The sequence below is a fragment of the Halichoerus grypus genome, chromosome 11 (assembly GCF_964656455.1).
Source record: "Halichoerus grypus chromosome 11, mHalGry1.hap1.1, whole genome shotgun sequence".
Lineage (NCBI taxonomy): Eukaryota > Metazoa > Chordata > Mammalia > Carnivora > Phocidae > Halichoerus > Halichoerus grypus.
The window spans coordinates 104,217,027-104,241,017 of NC_135722.1; the positions used below are offsets into that span (position 1 = coordinate 104,217,027).

Genomic DNA, 23,991 nt, shown 5'->3' on the forward strand with positions numbered 1-23,991 from the left:
ACCCTTTACCCCATGGTTACTTAACTCACATCCATAGCTGAGTTAGAACTCTTTAAAATGTTTTCCTCCTCACATTCTTGAAAATGCCTCACATGTTTTGAAAACCTAGAGTCAGAACCAGCTTTTAGCAGAGGTTTCAACCCCAGCCATAGCTTCTGCAGACCTGTCTCAGGCTCCCATCTCCCAGCCCCATTGGAATGCACCAGGGCCAGGGGTGGAGGAAAACATGGTGAAGATGACCCTTGCATGTCTCTCCTCCTGCTCAGCTGCTTACAGAATCTTACTTCATGACTTGATGAATAATCAGATGTTTCCTGGCAAATGAGCCATGTCTGCTCTTAACCCCTGCTGTAAACTTTTGCAATAAAGTATCAGTCAAAAAAATGGAGATCTGGAGCTAGGCTCATCTAATCTATTTTGCCCAGGGTTTGTGACTACTCTTCAATTCTGAAATACAATAAAGATATGTACGGTGTGCTTAGCCAGATGTATGTGTGGATATATGTGCACAATGAATTTTTCTTTTTTTTCCTTCATATAACTAGGCTTTTTCCCATCTCTTAATTTAAAAAGTTAAAGCCTACATTTTCGAATATTTTCCTTACTATGCTATTCTTCACAGCACCACACTTAAAATTTTGTATTTTTGAAGCTATTATCAAGAAATATGGTTCTAGAGGAGTCAAATTGTATTTCAAATTGCAGAAATATCACTGGTACAAAAATAAGCAAAAGAAAAATGATTGAAAAATCTGGTTAAATGGGTTCCAAATAATTGAAGTTTTGTAATCAGGTAACTAACTGTGTGTTACTCTCGTTTCTTCCAAGTGGTTGCAGGAAAGAAGATACTTTCTGCCAAACGTTTTTGAGCTTTTGGTTTGGTTTGTTTCTTGTGTTTAAGACTATTTGGAAGTGGTACTTAAGTTTTCCTTTAATTTTTTACTTAATGCTGGTTTTGCTTAAATACAAGCTTAATTCTTTAAACTGTTATGGGAAGAAAATTGCTTGAGACACTGTAACTTTGATCCATTAGACCTTTGAGGAAAAGTTCATTTTTAATCCTGCAGGAATCTGATCTCAAATTAATTTGGGAGTTCTGCTGAAGACCTGGGTTCTGCTCTTGGAGGGGCGGAGACTTGCAGTTGAGTGCTGTGAGCTGGTGATTGTCATTCAGAACCAGCGCTCACATCCTTTCTCAGCTGTGATGGTGGTTGTATTTCGTAACTTGTTATTCCAGCTGTGGAGAGTTCATTGAGATGTTACGGGTTATTATCTTTCAAGTGTAGGTTTAAGATTTAATGATGTTTTTCTTCAAGACAGATCATAAGTATGTTTTCCACTGAGATTTAAAAAGAGAACTATTGTCACTGCCCCACTTTGAAATAACAAATTTTGCCTCTTCTAAATCTGACTTTTAAAGTAGGTGCAGCAACTAAAATTAGTTTGGAATTATGAAAATTCAATAGCTTTACCCAAAAGGAGATGACTTTTGTGGTGACACATCTCAATTACAAGTATCCAGGTACATTTCTACAGAAGATATAATAGAACAGAGAAAGACTTTGAAGTAGTCTCTTCCTACTTGTTAACCGTTCTAAAAAAATGTATGGTAATAGGTGACATGACTACAAGAGATGTTTTAAATTATCTTAAAATCTCAGTTACAGTTAGTTGGCCTTCCCTTGTTCCTCATCAATATGTGGCCGTGTGAAAAATAGCACCAGCTCAGTAATGACCTCTACTGTGTCCGGGACTGTGTGTGGCATTGAGGTGTACAAAGAAGAGGTAGGGTCTGTGCCTGCCCTGGAGGAGCTCATACTGGGGAAGATGCACACCTGATCAGCAAAGTGTAACAATCAGATGCCACAGCTTCCCTGGTAGTGATAGAAACATGACACAAGAGTAACAGGTTGTGTGTTGCCGTTTGTAAGGCACGTAGGTAAAGTTGCTGACTTGGTTTTCTAGCGAGAGTTAAAACTGCTTAATTGCAGACTTTCACCTGTCTCCATGTTGTAAGCAGGAACTTGCAAGACCATGGGTACAGTGCTTAGATCTGAAGTTGAATTTTTTCTGCCTAATGTTTACTGAGGTAGAGATCAGACTTTGTAAGCCTGGCCTTGTTAATACCATGCCAAAAGCAACAGAGAGTTGGCCTAGAACACAAATGAATATAGGACCAGGACCAAATTTAATTTATTTTTAAGCTTTTTATAAACAAAAATCAAACAACAAATACCCTTGGTCATATCCTATTTGTGATCTAGTCTGGTTTCACCACACCCAGCCCCACCGGCAGTCTCAGCAGACTAGGGTCTCAGAGGATAATGTACCGGGGATGTGTTGAGTATGCGTCAGGCATGTGGGTGCTGTCCCAGGCCCCCAGAGCCCAGCCACACATAGCCTGGAATGCTTCCTCCCCCATCTCGAAATATATGAGGGGAATGCCAGGAGAAACTCCGAGGGCCTCTGGATGGAGTTGTTCACCAATGGCACTGGAGTATAAAGTTCCGAAATAACAGGGACTTTGTTTTACTCACTTCTCTGTCCTCAGCCCCTCAAACAGTACCTGGCACATTGGAGCAAATATGTGTAGAATGATCAGATGACTGACTACCACATTAGGAACCTCACAAACATCTTAGTGCATTTCTTTGAACTGGTGATTTGAGAGCGGAAATATAAAGGACTTAGGATGGTTTGCCAGACCCTGTCATGTTGTCCTAGTTGGCTAAAACGTACACAAATGAGATTGCAGCCCAAACAGGTTGTCCTTATCTTTCCCACTATAGTCCAGACTCCAATTTCCTCTGGTTTTTGTTAGAAAAAATCAAAGCCTGTGTTTTTACGTGCGCACGACCGTGGAGAGTTCGCACAGAGCTCCATGTACTCCAAAGAAGGGAAGACTTAACTTTTCAACGAAATGTTTGCTTTTTTATTTCCCCAGTACATATTTAGCATGAAAATAATGACTTAAAACATTTATTTCCCTTCTGTGTAAGGATTTTCTACGAAATATTCCAGGAAGTATTTTTTCATCAGATCTCTATGATCACTGGGTCTGTGTCATGGATCAAGGAAATGATGAAGAGAAAATAAATACAATTCAAAGGTAATTATTCTAATTTAGTCATGTCTCAAAAATACTTTAAAAAAACGTATTTTGTAAGCTTGTCGATTCAAGTAATGATGACTATCAAAGTCATATCCATGAGGACCAGGTTTATGCTAGCTGCTATCATTGTTACTATTGTTTTTCCCTAATCTTATTACATAGAATACTTGACCGTTGTACACTTCCTCTATATCTGAATCTGATAGGAGCTGAAACCCATTAAACTAATAACTAATATCATATACTCATTCTACAATTTATGATCTTAATTTTGGTGAATACTTAACTAACCAGACAGCTCCTTGTATATCTCATTCAGCAACTGAATTCATATGGAGAAAATTCCCTCTCCTCAAGGAACTTGCAGTCTTAGTAGAGTAGATAGAGAAACCAAGAATTACAGTGTAGCATAATCAGTGCTACAAAAGAGATATGGAGGAGGGTACTGCAGAGGGACAGTTAACTATTGAAAAGTGTAAAGGAAAAAGTGAGTTGCAAAGCCTCAGTCTTATCACAAATAATGCATTGTCTATTCTAATGCAAAGGGAGCTTGCTGGCAGAACTCACCACCCATATTCCTGAATGTTTCCTGCATTATAAGAGAATTGGAAAGAAGTGTCCATTAACAAAATGCAATACTCCCAGTTCTGTAAAAACCCAAGAATCCTAATATCATTTATCTGCATATGCTTGTTTAGTACAGTTTTTTTCTTGAGCAACTTTCAAATATGAATTATTATTTATACACTGCTATTGGTAGACACCTTTTATCAGTAGAACTTAGTACAACTGTTAAAGACACCAGAAATCAAAGCCACATCACACATACTATCTATGCTTCCATTATGGTTCGGTGGAAGCCATGCATAGATAATGACCATCAGCTTCTCTGCGTTGTTGCTCATTGTCTAAAACTGTGTATCCTACAAACTGTTAAAGGTTGACTAAAAAAAAAAAAAAAAAGTAAAATTAAGACTCATACAAATATAAAATGAACACATGTGAAAATTTTTATTTAAATCTTTAATTAATGAGAGAACCAGTTAGATGTTACCATCAGTTCGAAGATTTCAAACTACCACAACTTACATAGTTGCATCAGAAATGCTGAAATGAATTTACACATAGATACAAAACTGGCTTTTTCTACTGGAGCATGAAGAGGGAGCAAATAAATCATGTCTCTCCACCAGACAGAATTTTCAAGTCTACAGACAAGTGTTAGATGCAGTGCTATCAGAAGTCTACAATTTACAGAGTTGTGAAATAGCTCAAAGGCATAGGGCCCCTATGCAATCAGATAACCCAGAAGAGTATGCTAGACAGCACCTTACTTTCCATTGAATACACTCAGGAATCTCTTGGTTTATTTCAATATCTTTTATAACTTGTCCTTACAAAACTATCCTCAGTGTCAGTCCGTCACACTGAAGGAAGGCCTCTGTGCTATTTATGCAGGAAGAGTCACATTACCTTATTTTCCCTCCCAGGTTGCAGACTTCTGTTGAAAAAAAAAAAAAACCATGAATATCAACATATATGTCTTTTTCCTGGATGGTAGTCAATATAATTTTCAATGAATAATAATTTTAAAATCCCTTATCAATTACAAAATAGGAACAGTAGGAAATGTACTATTATAAGTTTGACTTATATGTGAAAGTGATACCAGGAAATTGGGGACAAAATTGACTTTGGAAGCTGGTTGAGCAGAACAGAAGCTGTCAGAATGGACCTGAAAGTTTTAATAGTTAAGGTTTGGGTTCTCACCAAGAGACAGAATTCCTGTATTGCTACTTAGAAATATAGAACCACTAAAATTTAATTGTTTAATTTCATCAAAAAGCTTTTTGGGGGGGTCTTGGTTGAGAATATTCTGAAATGTTATAGGATTTGCCTAAATTAAAACACATTGCACTCATTTCAGGTCAATATTTCAGGCAGGCAGCATTTTTTTTTACAGGCCATTTTTCTGCATTCTTTTGCATCTTCATTGGGTTGTGAAGACAGTGTCCAAAATAAATGAATAAATCCCCAGTACATATTTTCATTCTTTCTGTATAGGCAGTCCCTACTTTGCATGTACCGTATTAACTGAAACTCTTGCATATCTGAACTGTGTTCTTGCTTTGCATGGTTCCCCATGAAAAGCGAGGGTTGCTTATCTACACAAGTTTTTTATGAAATGTCTTTCTTAAAGAGTGCGTTTTTCTGTCTTTAGGCTATTAGACCAGCTTCCGAGAGCCAATGTTGTTCTCCTAAGGTATCTTTTTGGGATATTACACAATATTGAGCAGCATTCCTCATCCAATCAGATGACTGCATTTAATTTAGCGGTGTGTATTGCTCCAAGCATTCTTTGGCCTCCTACTTCCTCCAGCCCAGAACTAGAAAATGAATTTACAAAAAAGGTAATGAAGTTTTTCATTTTTATGCCCTGGGGGACTGAGTTCCCATTTTGAACCTCAAATTCAGGGTATTAATTCTGAAAGATATTTTCTTAAATAACTTAAATACACCTCCTTATAAATTTGAGTGTACTGAGTATTTTATCCTATTCTGGATAGGATTTCTTGAGCAAAACAGAGATAGCAGTTGGGTTACTTCTCTTTTACCTTCAAGGAGGCAAAACACTATGACTGACTTAAATCTTAGAGTTATATAAGAAAGCAGATGATATGATTTAATAAAAAAGGACTTTGGACTTAGACAAGCCATTCCTCAGCCCCACCACTTGCCAGATGTACAATCTTGGATGCAATTAGTTCTGTTGATCCAGTTTCCTCATCTAAAAAATGGAGGTGGTGATGATACCTAGTTCATACTGCAGTTATTTGAAATCCCACCCCTCTAGTGCCTGGTAGTTAAGAGGGGGCTTAGGAATATTAGTTCCTGTGGCTCCCAACACTCTGCCTGATCCTTCGCCTCAGCTACTGGGGCAAGGAACCTAAGGAAACGTTCCACTGCATTTCAGTGGAGGCACAGAGTTCCCGCGTAAAATCTTACCTCCACCCCCACCTTCTCCATGGAACCTAAGGGAAGGAATCACATAGGTAGAGACTAGTGAGGCAAAATTCAAGTTTTCTCTCTAGCTGTCTCCCTACTTCACAGGAAACCCACAGAGGATGCCCACTTCCCACGCTATGACAACTGCCTTTTATATATGAAACACATTTCATAAGTCTTTACCTAATGATACTTCATGAATTTTAATAAGAAAGTTTATTTCTTTACCCCAAATGCCCTATAGAGAATACTTTGTTAGCCTAATTTTATTTCATTTTTTTTAAATTTTATTTATTTAGAGAGAGAGCAGGGGGAGGGACAGAGCTGGAGAGAGATAATCTTAAGCAGACTCCATGCTGAGTGAGGAGCACAATGTGGGGCTCAGTCTCACGACCCTGAGATCATGACCTGAGCCGAAATCAAGAGTCAGATGCTTAACCGACTGCATCACCCAGGGGCCCCAAGTTACCCTAATTTTGAAGATGTAGCATTAGTATAAAAAAATGTTAACATTGAGCTAAGGCCACAAGAAGCTTTAGTCCACCAATTAAAATTAATATCTACACCCAAACTACTCTTGCAAATATCATAGTTTTTTAGGGGGAACTGTTTTGTATATTTTTAAAGCAGACATGAATTTTTCTCAGGATTCTTTTTCATTTTTGGTAAAATCAGGAACTATATATGAAATGTGCTTTATAGACATTCTATATGGAAAGTAGCACTTTGTTTTTGTCCTTTTTTGTGCAGGTTTCTCTGCTTATACAATTTCTGATTGAAAATTGCTGTAGGATATTTGGAGAAGAAATCACTTCCCTCTTGGGACAGGTTTCAGTGAGATGTGATACTAGAGAGAATGCCTCAGGTATTGTGAATAATTGGATTGGTTTTTGTGAGAAACAGACATGTGCCTGTGAAAATGCTGGGACAAGTGTCCTGGGGCCTGCCACAGCTCAGTCAAGGAAACCTCTGACTTCAGTCATGGGCCTAGGGTTTCTGTTCCTCCTTGGATGACCTGCTAATAGGTCAGGTCATGTTAACACAGTGGTGGGGTTAAGAAATGTGTAAGATGAGGTCCAAAACTTCCAGAAGCATCATATGGTATGTTTTTAACCTTTTTTTAAATAAACCTTTACAAGGATCCCTAACATATATAGTAGAACTTCTGTGGCTGAAACTAGAGTAAGAAGTCCCTGAAGAAGTAGAGGCAGGGCTTGGTCTTCTCCCCCCTTCTCCTTCGAGTGGCCTCCGAGACACTTCAGCCTGCTGCGAAACAGTTTAGAAACAACTAGCACTGTGGGGCCAGAGGGGATTTTGAAACCATTCAACCTTCCAGAATATGAATTCCCAGACCACCAATTACTAGTTATCTTTGACCAATTATTCTTTTTTTTTTTTTTTTTTACTTAAATTCAATTAGCCAACATATAGTACATCATTAGGTTTTGGTATAGTGCTCAATGATTCATTAGTTGCATATAACCATTTTTGCCACTGAACATCAATATCTTCATCTATAAATATGGGTAACCATAATGTCTAACTTTTATGGTTGTTGGAAAGATTAAATAAAGTAGTGAACATTGAAGAGCTTGGGTTAGTAAATGATTCCTCTGAGACCAAACCATGTGTGCTCACCCACAGTCATGAACCTGCATATACCTCGCATTCATTCCTTTATATTTTGTACCATTTCTTGTGGTCCTTATTGCTTTGAGGAGATCTTAATTAAGAAAGCCTATTTCTTCGGGAACTGAGATAAATTCAGTATATAACTCAACATATTTTTTTTATTCTGGGAAGACTGAAAAAGATCCTTTCTAAGAGTAGGAATCTGAACAATCTCCATAAAAAGAAAATTAAACTAAGTACCATAGATTGTTTTTTTTAAGGCAGCATGTATTTTTGGTAAGCAAAAATGTTAATTGTGGTTTGATTTTTTGACAGATATCTCTTGCTTCCAACTGAATGACTCCTCCTATGACAGCTTGGAAAATGAGCTAAATGAGGATGTTGATGCTCCTTGTAGTGACTTGGTAAAGAAACTTGGTCAGGGTAGCAGAAGCATGGACTCTGTATTAACCCTCAGTGACTATGACCTCGACCAACCTGAGGTGGAAGGCCTTTTAACCCTGAGCGACTTTGACTTGGACCGTTCTAAAGATGAAGACATTCAGATGGAACGGCCTCATGAATCCAAGCCAGTGAACATTGCAGTAGTGTACGCGAAGGTCCCACTGCGCGATCATGCCAGGGCCCCATCTGGCATGAGCACACCCAGCTACCTGTCCACAGCTGCAGCAGATGTTCCGAAAAGCCTGAGGCGACACCGACGCTGCTCAGAGCCCAGCATCGATTATCTAGATTCTAAGCTTTCCTATCTCAGGGAATTTTATCAGAAAAAGCTACGCAAGTCCAGCTGTGATGCAGTTCTCTCACAAAAAGATGAGGATTATCTGAAGCAGAATCAACCCCTCCAGGAAGAGGGTAAGACCTATTTTAAACAGAGTTTAGTCGCAGGCACTGATACCAAGAAAAATGCCACTAATAAAAGTGTTAAGAAGAAAAGCTTATCTGGTAATGAAGGAAATCACGTGAAACTTTTTTCTAAATCCAAGCCAGTGGCCATTTCTGTGGCATCTTATAGTCACATATCCTCCCAGGATCATCCCAGGAACCAGCCCTTTGGTGCAGATGCATCTGGATACTCCCCACCGAACACAGCAGATGCCCTCAAGGGTTCAAGGAGGCCCCGGCGCTGCTCGGAGCCCGACATGGATGACCAGCACTGCAGACTGACCTATCTCAGGGGGATTTATTCAAAGAAACAACATAAAACTAGCTATGAAGCTGGTCTCTTGCATGGAGAAGAAGATTATCTCAAGCGGCACAAGTCACTGCAAATGGAGGGGCAAAAGCTCATTAACCAGAGTTTGGTCATGGGGATTGAGGTGGGCAAGAGTGGTGGCACAAACCAAAACACTGAGAAGGGTTTACCCCCAAGATTAAACATCTGCCCAAGGACTAGCTATTCCAGCTTGTCCTCCCCAGGAACTTCCCCATCTGGCTCATCAGTGAGCTCCCAAGACAGTGCTTTCTCTCAGATTTCTGAACACTCTGTGTTTACCCCCACTGAAACTTCCTCTCCAATAGATTGCACTTTTCAAGCTCAAAGAAAACAAGAAGAGCTTTCTTCTGATTTTAGCAATTCCAGCCTCATTTCTGCAACTCCTGGTCCCTCATCAGGGCAGGCCAGCAGCCGCCTGGCTTATACGAAAAAGGATACTGTAGAATGGCATTCACAAATACATTCTGTAACTCTTCACCCAAGCACATGGTTGAGAAATGGTGTGGCCAGTTTGAAAAACTGGTCCCTCAAAAAGAAGGTAAGGGCATCCAGACCAGAGGAAAAGAAAGTGAGTTTTCTAAAAGGACCCATGGAGCCACCTCCACATGCTCCTGGTATATCAGAAGCCAACCCAGTACAAGAGAGGCAGAAAGACACGCCCCAAAGGGCACCTGAAGAACTTGGAACTGTGCAAACAGCCCAGTGGTACAGTTCTTACCCCAGCCAGGACTCAGAGAGACACTGTAGGTCTCCATTCAGCCTAGTGGAGGACAGACTCAAGCTTTGTGTGAAGTCACACAAGGATGGAGAGAATAGTGAGCAGTGCTCTCCTGGTACTCTGCCTTGTAAGAGATCCTCACCCAGCTCTTTGTCTGTGGATGATCTGTCCAGCCCAGACGCAGAGCCTACAGTGGTTGGCGATACTGGGGACCAACATTTAGCCAAAGACATTTAACCACAGTAAGAATGTGATGTGTATAAGGACAGAGACAAGTCTAAGAATCTGATGTCTACAAGAACAGAAACTGGGCTAATAGTGATATAAAGACAAGATTATTATGACCCCTTTGTATAAATACATGGGATGGGTAGCATAAGGATAATCACTGCTAATACTTAGGACAACAAAAGAATTCTCTTTATTGAGACCATTTGGCAACAAGTTTAGACTAAAAAATTTCATCACCTGTTTGGAGGCTTTTCCTTATTAGAGCCTGGGATCGGTCCTGTCATGTGTTTTTAGAGGTATTAGCAGAGAGCCAGAGAAAACATCTTCTGTAGAGGAAACATGCCTTACATGAGATTAGTATCCTGAAAAGGCCAGGATATCATAAGTGAAGAATAAGGACTGTGGAGAGAGGGGAAGGGTGCAGAGAAACATACACATTCCACGGAATGTTTTCAATAACTACGCAAGAAAAATGCCACTAATCATTAAAGTATTAAAAAAAAAGAAAAGAAAGCATGTCCAGTATTGAAGGAAATCATGTAAAACGTTTCCCTGAATCCAAGCTAGTAGGCATTTCTGTGACATTCTATAGTCATATGCCCTCACAGGAAGATTCCAGGAATCAGCCCATCGATGCAGCTAGAATGGAATAAACTAGAATGATTCAACAGCCATGAGTATCATAGTTTATTTGTTGGTTGTGTTCATTGATTTATTTTTCCATTGGTGTTCCACTGCTCTGCAAAGGCTCCAGGACATAGAGCTCTGAGGAGAAAGAAGGAAAGGTTGCTCATTCTGATATCCTTTTCAGAGGTGCCTGTGCTAGGGACATTCTCCAGAAATGCAACTTTTCCTATTAGAAGGTGACCTCCTGACAGCATTCGTTATCCTAGTGTGGAGGAAAAGATCGCCACACCAGTCCTTTCTCTGTTACACGAAGTTGTTACCAACATGTGACCAAAACATGGCTCCTCTTTGCTGAAAAATGTTTTTCTACAGCCCTGCCTCTTAGATTAGCGAGCCAGAAAAATTACTGATAAATTGTCCCTTTTCTGATTGTCATTGGCAGTTGAGTAATTTTAAGTTGGCAGGTTTTATAAAGAGTCACAGAATGGAATGCCCACCAAAGCAGCAGTCGGGCCTTCTCAGACAGTCATTGGCTTTGGATTTTCTCACTTCCAGAAGTTTTACATATTTTTGTCCCAGATGATTCATGGTTTATATTCCATTAGTTTATCTCATATCCATGAATACTTCTCCCCTCTCTTGCCTTAAAGATTATACCAGTATATCCCCTGGGTTATCTCCATGGATTGGTTAGGCCTCACCAGCCAGTAAGGAGGGATAGAATCAGGAATGGATGTGCGTCTTCCTTCATTGTAACTACTTACTTATAAGAAGTTGCTTAGAACCCATTTGGCCTCTTTAGTTCACCATCAGATGGACCTTTCTCCCACAAACTAACTTATACCAAATTATTTTTCTTGGCCACTAGAAAACTTTCATGTCAAATGTTCTTTCCCTGTTGTCCTAAAGGTGCATTTTTCAGTTATAGAAAAAATAATAATGTTTTCTGTAAAGTAGAAGTCCTTTCAGTATTAGCTATAATGCTACCTACCTCTACGGGACATGGCCCTGTTGGCCCTAAGCATTGTAATTAACTCTCAGAACTCTGTATCCAAAGAGCTCCTTCATGACACTGGCCATCTCAGTCACAGATGTGAAGTAGATGTTACCTTATAAACAGCCACTCCTATATTTAGACTCCTGAGTGTCCATATGCATCTTTTGTGGTATAATATATAAAGGCAACAGGGATTCATTCCTCTTACCCTTAGGGCATACTACTGTCGGAACTGCAAGATGTGAAAAAAGTTCTTACGGCTTGGAGTGTCTTTCTGGAAGAACTTGTTTCTCCACTTAACAAAATAATAGTTTTCTCCTTTTTTTCTTTCATATGGTTGGGTAGAAAATTATCCACCCAATTTGAAGCATAGAAGAAAATAGATGCTGAGGTTTTCCATAACCATTCCTATTCTCTGTGTTCCCTTAGATACTCCTCTAATACTTAATGTGAATAGTTTGTTAATATTGCTGTAAAGTATTATATTGTATGATTGGAAGACAGACTACGTGTCATTTTATTATACTCTGTCAATCTATAATATATTAGACTGATGCTTTATCTAAAATGCTTTGAGTTTGTATAATATATCTTGACAAATTTTACTACCATATGTAATGTAATAAATGTGTATTTTTGTACTTGCAGAAACTGCTGCTAACTTTTAAAGTTGTTTGGTTTTCGAAGCACTGATAATGGATATGTATTAAGTCCATGCTGTCTATTAAATAAAAAAAAAAAATTCTGTAGCATTAACAATCCCATCAGAGCAATATTGCCCTTTTGTAGAATTGTTTTAGTTAATGAACCCAGTTTCTGCTTCACATTGGAAATTTTATAAGATGTATTTAATATTGAATTGGAACTTTGAACTTCTAGTCATAGACCCTGGTCAGTCTTTCTAGAAAAAGAGGGGTTTTTTTTCTTTTATATTTTCCTAATCTTATCATTTACCAAACAAGTCATGCTTTAGACACATAGTCTTCATTTTCTTAGGCATTATGATTTCATTTTGCTCCTAGAATCAGATATAGTCTATATTCTCATATCAAGAGAACCATTAACTCAGTTTGATTGATTGTATGAGATTCTCTTATCTAAATTTGAACCATTATGACCAGAGTACCCAGTTGACCCCAGGCACGTCCAGATATCCCAAGGTGTCTGGATTCAGACACCCCAACACATCAGTACTTCCAAAGTCATATAAACTTACTGAATGTTACTGGTTTCTCATGACTGTTGCATATTTGCCTTCTCGAAATTCATTGAGGTTCATTCTGTGTAAGTTTAACCACCATTTCAAAGAAATTCAAAAATCATAAACTACCTTAGTCCAGAAAAAGTGATTTGCTTTAATGGAACACTGAAGACTAGCAACTCCACTGTCAGAAATGTCACTGATTATATGTGGGCAATGTACAGAAACACTGATGTTAATTTCTCTCTATATTTTACAGAAATACAAAGATACTTTCGCTGCTAAAAAAGAGTCTCAATCAACTAAAAACACTGGATTCAAGGAATTATCTCACTTTGTGTTTTTCTACCTTTCATGGCATGACATTGAATTGAAAGGATCTAACGTGTCCTTGAACCACTGGCATATTTTGTCTGTTGAAAAGAAACTCTATTATGTATCTTAATCAAAATTATGGTAGTGTTTAACTGGTATTTTCCTACCTGGTCATGTTTTAATGGCTTGAGAGGAAGTCTTTGAAAACTGCGTATTTCAATACAAAAAAAAACTGAATAATAAAGTTAGGTAAAATGTTAACTTTCTTTAATATCTATTCTGGTTATCAGGATATCTCATAAGCTAAGTTTCCTGCTGAAAGGAAGAGTTCTCTTGAGTTCTGTGCTGTCTGCCCCAAGTATGAGTCCTACTCATTTTCTGAGCCACCTGTGAGTATAAATCCTTCCATCTTTACTGTTTGTGGGTTTTTTTAAACACAGTGAACTCCTTGAGTGTCAGTTCTGCATAATGTCAGATGTATGGTAGACTTGGCAGAAGGTGTATAATTGGGAAAATTTTGAAGTCCCAAAGAAACATACACAGAGGATGGTATCAGATGTATATTGTTCCTAACTTTGTATAGGACGTGTTCTCATTGTGCATCGTGTGTCCGGGGCATACATACATATTTAGATAGTTCAAAGTGTTTTTCTAACTTATTTAATTTGTTAGGGCAAAGTAAATACGTTTTCTGGAGTTTGGTTTTATTTTACATGACAATATAAAGTGCAGATTTTGGAGACATTAATATTTAAATATTATTTACATATAGGTTTGATTTTAAATTACAGTAACTTGGAATCAAATTTAGAACTTCTTGCAGCTTCTTGATCTGCTATGAAGAGTGAATAAGTTGCCTAAAAACCTGTAGTTAGGAGGTAGTCCCATTTCTAAGCAAGTAAAATGTATGGTATAAAGAAATACTCTTCCAAGTCACAGGGGCTGTGATTGTTACTGCCTAAGATTTTCAGAAAGAAAAGAAACATTTTATATCTTTGTTCAAGAATGAGATGACTGAGAAACAATTATCAAAATACATGAATTCAGAGAAGCTTACCACTTGTAGGCACAGCAAATAGAGGAGGAGGAAAGCTATAGATGAGCTAGCTAATTCAAACAAGAAACTGAAATCACAAGGAGTTCAAACAAAATTGAAAAGAGGGAAGGAGCATGTCTTGGGGAGATGAAGGTGTTACAAATGATATAAATGCTATTCAGGCAGTTTAATTTTTATTACCAGGTACCATTCTAGACCCTAGGGATACAAGGTAACAAAAAAACAGATTGTTTCTGCCCCAGGAACTTTAAACAACTAAGGAAAAAATTGGGCTGTGTAGAAGAAAGTTAACGTTAATATTTACTGGGCACTTGCGTGCTCTGCTAATCAATGCATTATTTCATTAATGCTCACAGTAGCCCTACATGGTGAGTACATTCAGCTAGAGCCTCATTCTGACCCTAGGCTCTTTTTTCTCAGCCTTTCACCTTAAAATAGGGATGATAATAAAACTTCCTGCATAATAAAGCAGACTAAAGTTATATACATGAGAACCAATCCAAACTCTACTAAGTTATAGAAACGGCTAGATATCTCTAATATAAAAAAATAATAACCCAGTATTGGAAATAATTCAGAAAGCTATGACAAATAAAAAAAATAATTGAGCTAAAAATTTGTTCCAGAGAAAGTGGTGTAGACTTGTGTCTCCCATCTCCTCCCCACTAAGTACAACTACAAATCCTGGAAATAATACAAAAGACAACCAAAGGGGAATTCTAAATGGTGGTAAGAGGAAGGTGAATTGGTTCAGAACTCTACGACTAGAGAAACAACAATAACTGAGCATCTTATCTCCCCTCATCCAAAAGAAAAAGGAGACCAAGACCTGACCTTTCTCAACCTAGCAACAGAAGACAGCCCAGATATGTGGATTTTCCCCCCTGATCAATCAGAGTACCTCTGACACCTTTAGGTAAGCTAGACGCCACCAGCAAGTGGGATAGATGAATGCCCCACCAATAATAAGTGGCCAAGGGGAGAGTTATCCTTTCCTGCAGCCTGAAATCCCCCCTTCCCTGCTGGGAGATACCAGAACGGCCAGGCAACAACAGAAAGAGGACCCAGTCAGAACAAGCAGCTCAGCCTGGGAAACATCTTTGCCCCAGCAGGTGTAAGACTCCCCTCCCCACACAGACTCTGAGACAGCCAGACAGCGTGGACAGGAAGCCTCTATCACAAAAAGCACTGAGCCAAGGGAACGTAAGGCCTGAGGGACAAAGAGGGTTCTCTGGCTGAGAACAGAGCAAAATAGCACCACAGAGTCTCTGAAAATTAAATGGTCCATGGGCCCACAACCCCTGAATATAGGTCAGGACCTGTGGGGTAATAACAAAAGACCCAACATTTGTATCATTGGAGTTCAAAAAAGAGAGGGTAAAGCTGAAATAGTATTCAGAGAAATGGTGGCTGAAAATGGCCCAAATTTGATGAAAGACACAAATCTGTATATTCAAGAAGCTGAGTAAAACCCAAACTAGATAAAAGTGAAAAATACACCTTAATTAAATGTTTAGAAACCAAAGACAAAGAGAAAGATCTTGAAAGCAGACAAAACTGACACCTTCCTATAAGGGAACACCAATTTTCAGATTTATCATTTGAAACCACAGAGACCAGAAGAAAGTGACACATTCTACAAGTGCTGAAGGAACTGTCAACCCAGAATTCCATATCCAGTGAAACTATCCTTCATGAATTAAGGGGAAATGAGGACATTCTCAGATGAAGGGAAACTTTTAAGAATTTGTCACTAACAGGTATACCCTTAGAGGTTAGCTAACGGAAGTTCTTTACACAAAAAGTAAATGCTAAAAGATGGAAATTTGGAGCATCAGGAAGGAAGAAAAGACAACAGAAAGAAATAAGAATACTTAATGATACACTATTCTCATGAGTTTTATAAGTCATATTTAATGCCTGAAACTAAAATTATAGCATCATTTGATACTCAAGAGAGTTTTATAAGTCATATTTAATGCCTGAAACTAAAATTATAGCATCATTTGATACTCAAGACAATGATATTTAAAAGTGGGAAAAATAAAAGGACTTATATGGAAATGATGTTCTCATACTCAGTTGAAGTGGTAGGATGTTGATACTAATGAAATGGGATACTATGTATGTGTATATTGTAATACTTAGAGCAACTACAAAAACTATATATTTGGAAAGCATATCTCTCTAAAACACAATAAATAAATCATGATGGAATTCTAAAAAGTACTTAACCCACAGGAAGGCAAATAAAAAGGAACAAGAACCAGAGTGGGGAAAAAAAAAAAAAAACTCAAAACAAATAATAGAATGGCATACTTTAGGTCTAACATATCAAAAATTACCTTAATTACAAATGATCTACATATACCAGTCAAAAGACAAAGATTGACAGAGTGGATTAAAAAATAAAAAAACTACCTAACTTTATCCTATGTACAAGAAACTTACTTCAAATTCAATGTCATAGGTAGGTTGAAAGTAAAGGATAAAAAAGATATACCATGCAAATTGATCAAAAGAAAGCAAGGGTGTCTATATTAAAATTGGGTAAGGTAGACTTCAGAGCAAAGAAAATTACCAGAGACAGAAAGGGACATTATATAGCAATAAAAGGCTCAATCCACCAAGAAGACATCACAAGCCTAAAATGTGTATGCACAAACAACAAAGCTTCAAAATATGTAAAGCAAAACTGATTTAACTAAAAGCAGAAATAAATAAAAATTGTTGAAGACTTCAGTGCTCCTCTCTCAGCAATGATAAAGAACTCATCAGTGCCATGAACCAAAAGGTTATAATTGGTATTTATAAAACACTTCACCCAACAGCAGCAAAATACACATTCGCTGCAATTGCCCATGGAACATAAATCAAAATAAAACCGTAAAACCAACATCAACATTTTAAAAGAATTAAAAAATTATACAGAGTATGTTTTCTGAGCACAGTGTAATCAAACTAGAAATCAATAAAAGAAAGATAACAGGAAAATCTTCAAACACTTGGAAACCTAAAAACACACTTCTAAATAATCTATTAGTAAAAGTTCAGTCCAAGGGAAATTTTTCTAAATCCTAGAACTAAATGATAATGCCTATCAAAAATATGTGGGATACTGGGGTGCCTGGGTGGCTCAGTCGTTAAGCGTCTGCCTTCCGCTCAGGTCATGATCCCAGGGTCCTAGGATCGAGCCTCACATAGGGCTCCCTGCTCAGCGGGAAGTCTGCTTCTCCCTCTCCCACTCCCCCTGCTTGTGTTCCCTCTCTCGCTGTGTCTCTCTCTGTCAAATAAATAAAGTCTTAAAAAAAAAAAAATACGTGGGATACTGCTAAAGTAATGTTGAGAAAAATTTCTAAGACTGAATGCTTACATCATAAAAGGAAAGATCTTAATAAGCTAACTTCCTACTTCAAGAAACTAGAAAAAAAAGAGTAAAATAAACCCAAGACAAGCGGAAGGAAGTGAGAAGGATTAGAATAGAGATCTGTAAAACTGAATAAAGGAAACAATAGAGAAAATCAATAAAACAAAAAGTTGATTGGAAAAATTAGTAAAATCGATAAACCTCTATTGAGACTGATGGCAAAAAAATTTTTAAAAAGAATATAAATCACCAGTATTAGAACTAAAACAGGATATCATCATTGATCCTGTAGTCATAAGAGGATAATAAAAGATTACCCCAAGTAATTTTTACATTCGTAAATTTGACAACTTAAAAGAAATGGAAAAGTTCCTCAAAAACCACAAATTACCAAACTTCAGCCAAGATCAAATAATATGGACATTCTTAAAATCATTAAATAAATTGAATTCACAATTTAAAAGCTTCTGAAAATAATAATAAATAAATACATATACAAGCTCCTAAAGAAAAAACTCTAGGCCTAGATGGTTTCACTGGAGAATTCTAACAAACATTTAAAGAAAAATTAACACCAATTTACATCATGTCTTTAAGAAAATAGAAGGGAACACTTTCAATTCATTTATGAGGCCAGTATTACCCTGATAAGGAAACCAAACAAAGCCAGTACAAAAACAGAAAATTACCGACCCATGTCACTCATGAGCTTAGATGCAAAAAACAAAAAACTTAGCAAACCAAATCCAACAGTGTATAAAAAGAATTAAACAATATAATCAAGTAGAATTATTTTCCAGGTATGTGACGTAGTTTAACATTTGAAAACCAATCTATATCTATATCAACAAGCTAAAGATGGAAAATCACAATATATCAATTGACACAAAAACATTTGACAAAATTTAACACCCATTTGTGTATTTTAAAATTCAGCAAATTAGAAGAAAATTATCTCAACATCTACAAAAGGTCTACGGCTAACATACTAAATGATGAAAGATTGCTTGCTTTTTCCTAAGATTGGGAACAAAGCAAAGATGTCTGTTCTTACTCCTCTTATTCATCATACTACTATAAGGCATAGCCACTGGGATAGGGCAAGAAAAATTTTTAAAAATACCCAGATTGAAAACCAAGAAATAAAACTATTTGCAGATGATGTGATTGTCCACATAGAAAATCCCAAGGAATCTACCAAAAAAAAAAAAAAAACCCTCCTCGGACTAATAACTGAATTTAGCAGGGTCACAGGATACAAGATCAACACACAAAAATATTTTCACTTGTATATGCTATAAATATGCAGAAAATAGGGGTGCCTGGGTGGCTCAGTCAGTTAAGTGTCTGCCTTCTGCTCAGGTCATGATCCCAGGGTCCTGGGATGGAGCCCCACGTCGGGCTCCCTGCTCAGCAGGGAGCCTGCTTCTCCCTCTCCCTTGCTTGTGCTTTCTCTCTGATAAATAAATATAATCTTAAAAAAAAATAAATATGTAGAAAATAAAGTTAAAAGTAATATTATTTATAATCACTCCGAATTAAATAGATAAAAATCTAATGAAATATGCATTGGATATGCATTCTGCAAATTATAAAATGTTGGTGAAATTCTGGTGAAAGAAATCAGATAAGACCTAAATAAATGGAGAGATGCAGTGTTCATGGTTGGAAGACTCAACGTGGTAAAATGTCATCTCTTCCCAAATTGATATAGAGGTTTAATGCAGTCCCAACCAAAATCCCAGAAAGGACTTTTGTAGACATAGACTTCTTCTAAAATATATGAAAAGGCAGAGGCCATAGAATAGCTAAAATATTTTCAACAGAAGAATAAAGTGAGAGGGATCACTCTATCCAATATTAAGACTTACTCTGTAACTACAGCAATCAAGACAGTGTGGTATTGGTGGAAAGATGGACAAATAGACCAGTGGAACAGAGTAGACCTGCACAAATATAGTCAACTGATTTTCAACAAAGTGTGCAAAAGGAATTCAGTAGAGATAGGGTAGCCTTTTCTACAAAAAGTGTTGGAACATTTGGACATCTAAAGGTAAAACTAGAACCTCAACCTCAACCTAAACTTCACGTCTTATACAAAATGGATCATGGACTTAAATGTAAACTTTAAAACGTAAAACCTTTAGTTAAAAAAAAAACAACAAAAAAAACAGGTGAGGATCGTTAGGATCCAGGGATAGGTATAAAGTTCTTAGATTTGACATTAAAATCATGATCTATAAAAGGAAAAAATTGGACCTCATAAAAATAAATTGAACTTCACCAGAATTAAAAACTTGTGCTCTGAAAGAACATGTGAAGAGTATGTGAAGCTATAGGCTGGGAGGAAATATTTGCAAGCCATATATTTGACAAAGGACTAGTATCTAGAATATATAAACTCTCAAAACTCAACAGTAAAATTTTTTTTTTAAAGTCTGGTCTGACATGTAAGGAGTTTGAAAGTTTTCTTCACAACAGGAAAAAAGCTGAACAAACAAAATCAACAGTTCTTCTCAGATCCATCAAAGAATGGAGATCATAGGGAAAACTGCTGCCCCCAAATTTAGAGAGATAGGCAGGTGGATACAGAGAAGGGCAGCTTACCAGAGCAGAAGCCCAGAAACAGAAACCCTTCTTGCTGGAACCAGTCCTGAATCAGAAAACTTACATTGTAATTGACATATTGCTGGAGGCTCAGTGTAGACAAGTTTGAGAGTTAAAAGCTCCGGGGTGCCCAGTCTTAGAAGACCACCACATTTTTGTGAGTTTTACTAACAGGAGCCCTACCAGGTTCTCATGGTAAAGATCAGAAAAAGATCTCTCGCACAGGTGGAGTTAAGATGGAGGAGTATGCCCGGCAGCCTTGCCCTTGGCGAATTGTAGATGATTGTGGTGGGGCCTTTAGGATGGGTTCCATAGGTGGCGGGACTCTCAAGCAATCAAAGGTTTTTGCAATTCTCCAGTGGGAGTAAACCACAGACTATGAGGGAGTTTGGCAGCTATTAAAACTAGGGCTCTGCAATTGGGAGATAGCTTTACAGTTTGGGGAGGTTTGTTTTCCACTATTGACTGCAGTCTGGTTCAAATCAGAGGGAAAGAAGATCCCTGGCACTCCATCACAAGTGGTGCCATAACAGGAGCCATACTGGCAGCAAGAAATGGACCAGTGGCCATGGTTGGGTCAGCCACGATGGGTGGCATTCTCCTAGCTTCGACTGAAGGAGCTGGTTTCTTGTTGACAAGATTGGCCTCTGCACAATTTCCTTGTGTCCTCAGTTTGCAGGAGACCCTTCAGCCCAGTTACCATCCTCCCTTTTGGGAGACTATCAACAGTACCAATAGGACTTCTTTCCCAGGATTACTTTAACAGAATGAGCGGTAGTTCAAGAAGGAATTTGAGAAGGTAAGTTACAGTCTGTTTTTAAAACCATAGGTGGGACAGCTAGGGCCAAATAGGCTCTGAAGAGGCACTCAGCTCTTTTTGCCATTTAAAGGAACATGCGGGAAGAGACAGATGTTAAAAGATAATACATTTATTTATTCACACTTGGGTTGCATTTGTATTAAAAATAAATGTCTATTATCTTTATAAGAAAATATAATAAATGCTTAGAAGACAAAGGACCAGAGGGCAGACAACAATGAAATGTAACCATCATTTCCTTGGGAACTTCTCTGCTTGGTTTTATGTGTTCTATCAGTCAAACAATAAAAAATTCCTGGAATTTGCTCTTTCTAGAAAGGAAAGGGAAGGGAAGGGAGAAAGGGAGAGAGAGAGAAAGAAAAAAAAAGAAAAAGGAAAGAAAAGAATTTCATGTTTCTAGCAAGGAGAAGAGAAAAACAGCCATTTTAAAATATGCCTGGAGCATTCTGTTCTTTTTAACAAGGCCCGTCCTCAAGGAAAACTATTTTACCAGGGCCTAACCAACAAATGGGAATGGTTGTACTCAAATCCAGCCTACTCTAGCCTTCTATGCTGGGATGGGGGTGGAAGGGGGATACCCAACTCCAGTCCCCCCAGCCTTCCTGTCTCACCTGAGGGAGAGGGGAGAAAAAAGCAAAAACCTAGTCATTGGAAATGTTTTGTTTTTTTTTTCAAAAAGCTAGGAGTCAGGAGCATAGAAACACTCAGCCTCAGTGTCCTGATGTGTTCACGAAAGATACTTGCTCTACTTAAAGGACAGGAAACAATTGCTAACTCATCCAACAAATACATATTAATCACTCACTATGTGCCAGGTACTGTCCTAGCTGGGTACAACGGTGAGCAAGCCGTGCGCAAGGGAAAAAACTCTGGCCCTCATGGCGTTTACATTCTAGTGTGGAAGGCAAACAATAAACTGTCAAGACAAATAAGGAAATATTTATTGTATTATATGATGGTAAGTGCTGAGGAGAAAAATAAAGCAGGGAAGAGAGATGTAAGTGGCAGGTGAAATTCTTGATCAGCTGTCCAGTGAAGGCCCCCGAGAAGGCACGGTTAGGTAACAAGTTGAAGGGAGTGAGGCGAGGCAGGCACTGAGCTTTGTGGATATCTAGGGCTAGAGCATGACTGGCAATGTGGTGAGTGAGAAAACTCAAAAAGTTCAAAGCATTGTATGTGTGTGCATGTGGGAGAGAAATAATCTGACGTCTTAGGGATTTTGTGGTCTTTTTTCCTTCTGTTTTCTCTAGCTTTTGTCCAAAGATTATTACCTAGAATCAGAGCCATTTGAAGTGACCTAAGAAATCAGCAGGCCAACCTCAAACGATCCCCAGAGAGGCCACATCTGGCCCAGGTTCCAGAGCTAGGAAGTGGCAGGGCGTTCCTCAGTGCTCTCTCCGTGGTCCATGTTCATCCCTGCATTTGCCTACCTGGGAAGCTGGTCATTTGAGGCTCACTGAGAACCCACAACTGGGTTAAGCCAAGTCCAGGTTGTGACCCGGAGACTAGCTTCTCTAAGACATTTCTCAAATGCCAAACATTTTCTTAGCTGAGGATCTGTTTCTGTTCAGCTCTGGTTTCTAATTCTCTTAGTTGCAAGCACGGCCTGGTATCCTTCAGCTTTTTGCCCTCTGCAACACTTTCCATTCAGGGACAACCGCGGATGCCATGCTTACACTCAAGAGTTGTGGCAGTGGACAAAACAGCACTTGGTCCTCTAAGAGCCAGAGTACAAAAACAGCACCCAGGTCTCGTCCAGGTTGGTTATGTTTGACTTGGTCTGGGTCTGAGGGATTCTCTCGCATATGGCTCTACCTTCCCTCCACATGGCGTCAGATGCAGGCTGCGGACCATGCATGATGTCAGAGTGGCTGATTCCAGTCAGAACAGCCCTTGGTGCCATGTGTCACCAATGTAAACAACTGGTTGGTATGGTGTCATGTAGACAAAACAACTCGGATGGATTGGGTTTTCACTTTTCACTCAGCTCAAGTTGGCATGAGTCGAGGGTGGTGCCTGCCAAGTATGTGGGTAGGTTGGGGCCCTGCACGAGTTGCTGTGTGTGGTGTTGGCAGCAGACCCATTTTCCCACTGCCTTTTAGTGGTCTGAAGCGCTTGGTGTAGAGGGTGGGGGCAACAGAAAGGAGTTAATTTTGGGAAGCCGATAAGTAGGATGGGGACTGAGTATGTCAGTCACCTGAAAACGTCTCAGATGTTTCTCCAGTTTACCTTCTTGTCCAGAGTGGAATTTGCCAGGACTTTGACATTCAGCCCAGCCTGTGTCTGTGTGTGACTGACCAGGCTATAGCAAAGGCTTTCTGGAATCTGAGGTTAAGAAAGATGAAAGGCCAGTGCCGCCTGTCTGTCTGCAATGGGCATATTGCATAATAATAGCTCTCTCTGATCTTTCTTTTGCATGTTCTTGGTTTCTGCACTTCTTCCTTTCAGCTTTGTAATATGACACCCAGCTGCTTCTTATCTTTGCTGCCTCCCCTCACCTCCCAACTCTCCTCTCTCAGATCCACACAGGGAACACAGACCACTCCTGCTTTGAAGCCTTAAGGACCCTGTCACTTCCCTTAACACCCTCTGTTTTCTGGACTTGTTGTTTAGTGATGCTGTAGCCACGTGAAGACTGTAAACCAACCCCTCAACCTTTATAAGGTGTCTTTCTCAGACAGGCTACCTGCCCTAATAGACCCTGGAGGCCCCATCTCAAGGTAGGGACAGGACCTAGAATTAAATATTTCGTCTGGAGTTTTTTGGCTCCTCTGTAAACTCAAGAGGTCTGAAAAGCAAGACTGTTGACTTCCTTAGGTAGCTTTTATACTTTGTAAGCTTCCTGTGGAGGAGGACAACAAAGAGCTTTGTACTGTCAGGCCAAGCCCAGAAGAGGTGGCATTTTCATTTGTGGGCCAGCTTCTGCGGTTACCACAGCCTGGTGGGCCCCTCAGGTTTGGCCAGTGATGTGACATCACATCACATCACATCACAGGCACATGTGATAAGCTGTGACATGAATGACCCATCTTGACATTTGCAGGTCTAAGGAGTCCAAAGCCACAAGCTGTAGGTGTTTTCCAAG

The 23,991-nt window shown here is 38.8% G+C and overlaps 1 protein-coding gene and 1 pseudogene across 15 annotated transcripts in view; both read left to right on the top strand.

Annotated features, from left to right (window-relative positions):
- The window catches only part of ARHGAP20 (Rho GTPase activating protein 20), a 133,998-nt gene extending 121,697 nt beyond the window's left edge, over nt 1-12,301 (top strand). For all 15 annotated transcript variants that reach the window (XM_078059021.1, XM_078059024.1, XM_078059015.1 and 12 more), the window contains 4 exons: nt 3,000-3,109; nt 5,334-5,523; nt 6,869-6,983; nt 8,066-12,301. In XM_078059021.1, coding sequence (XP_077915147.1) covers nt 3,000-3,109; nt 5,334-5,523; nt 6,869-6,983; nt 8,066-9,921 — 2,271 coding nt within the window. In that variant the 3' untranslated portion in view covers nt 9,922-12,301. The remainder of the gene's footprint in view (nt 1-2,999; nt 3,110-5,333; nt 5,524-6,868; nt 6,984-8,065) is intronic.
- Nucleotides 12,302-13,946: 1,645 nt separating this feature from the next.
- LOC144379471 (mitochondrial import inner membrane translocase subunit Tim17-A pseudogene) lies at nt 13,947-22,239 on the top strand (annotated as a pseudogene).
- Nucleotides 22,240-23,991: the final 1,752 nt, after the last annotated feature.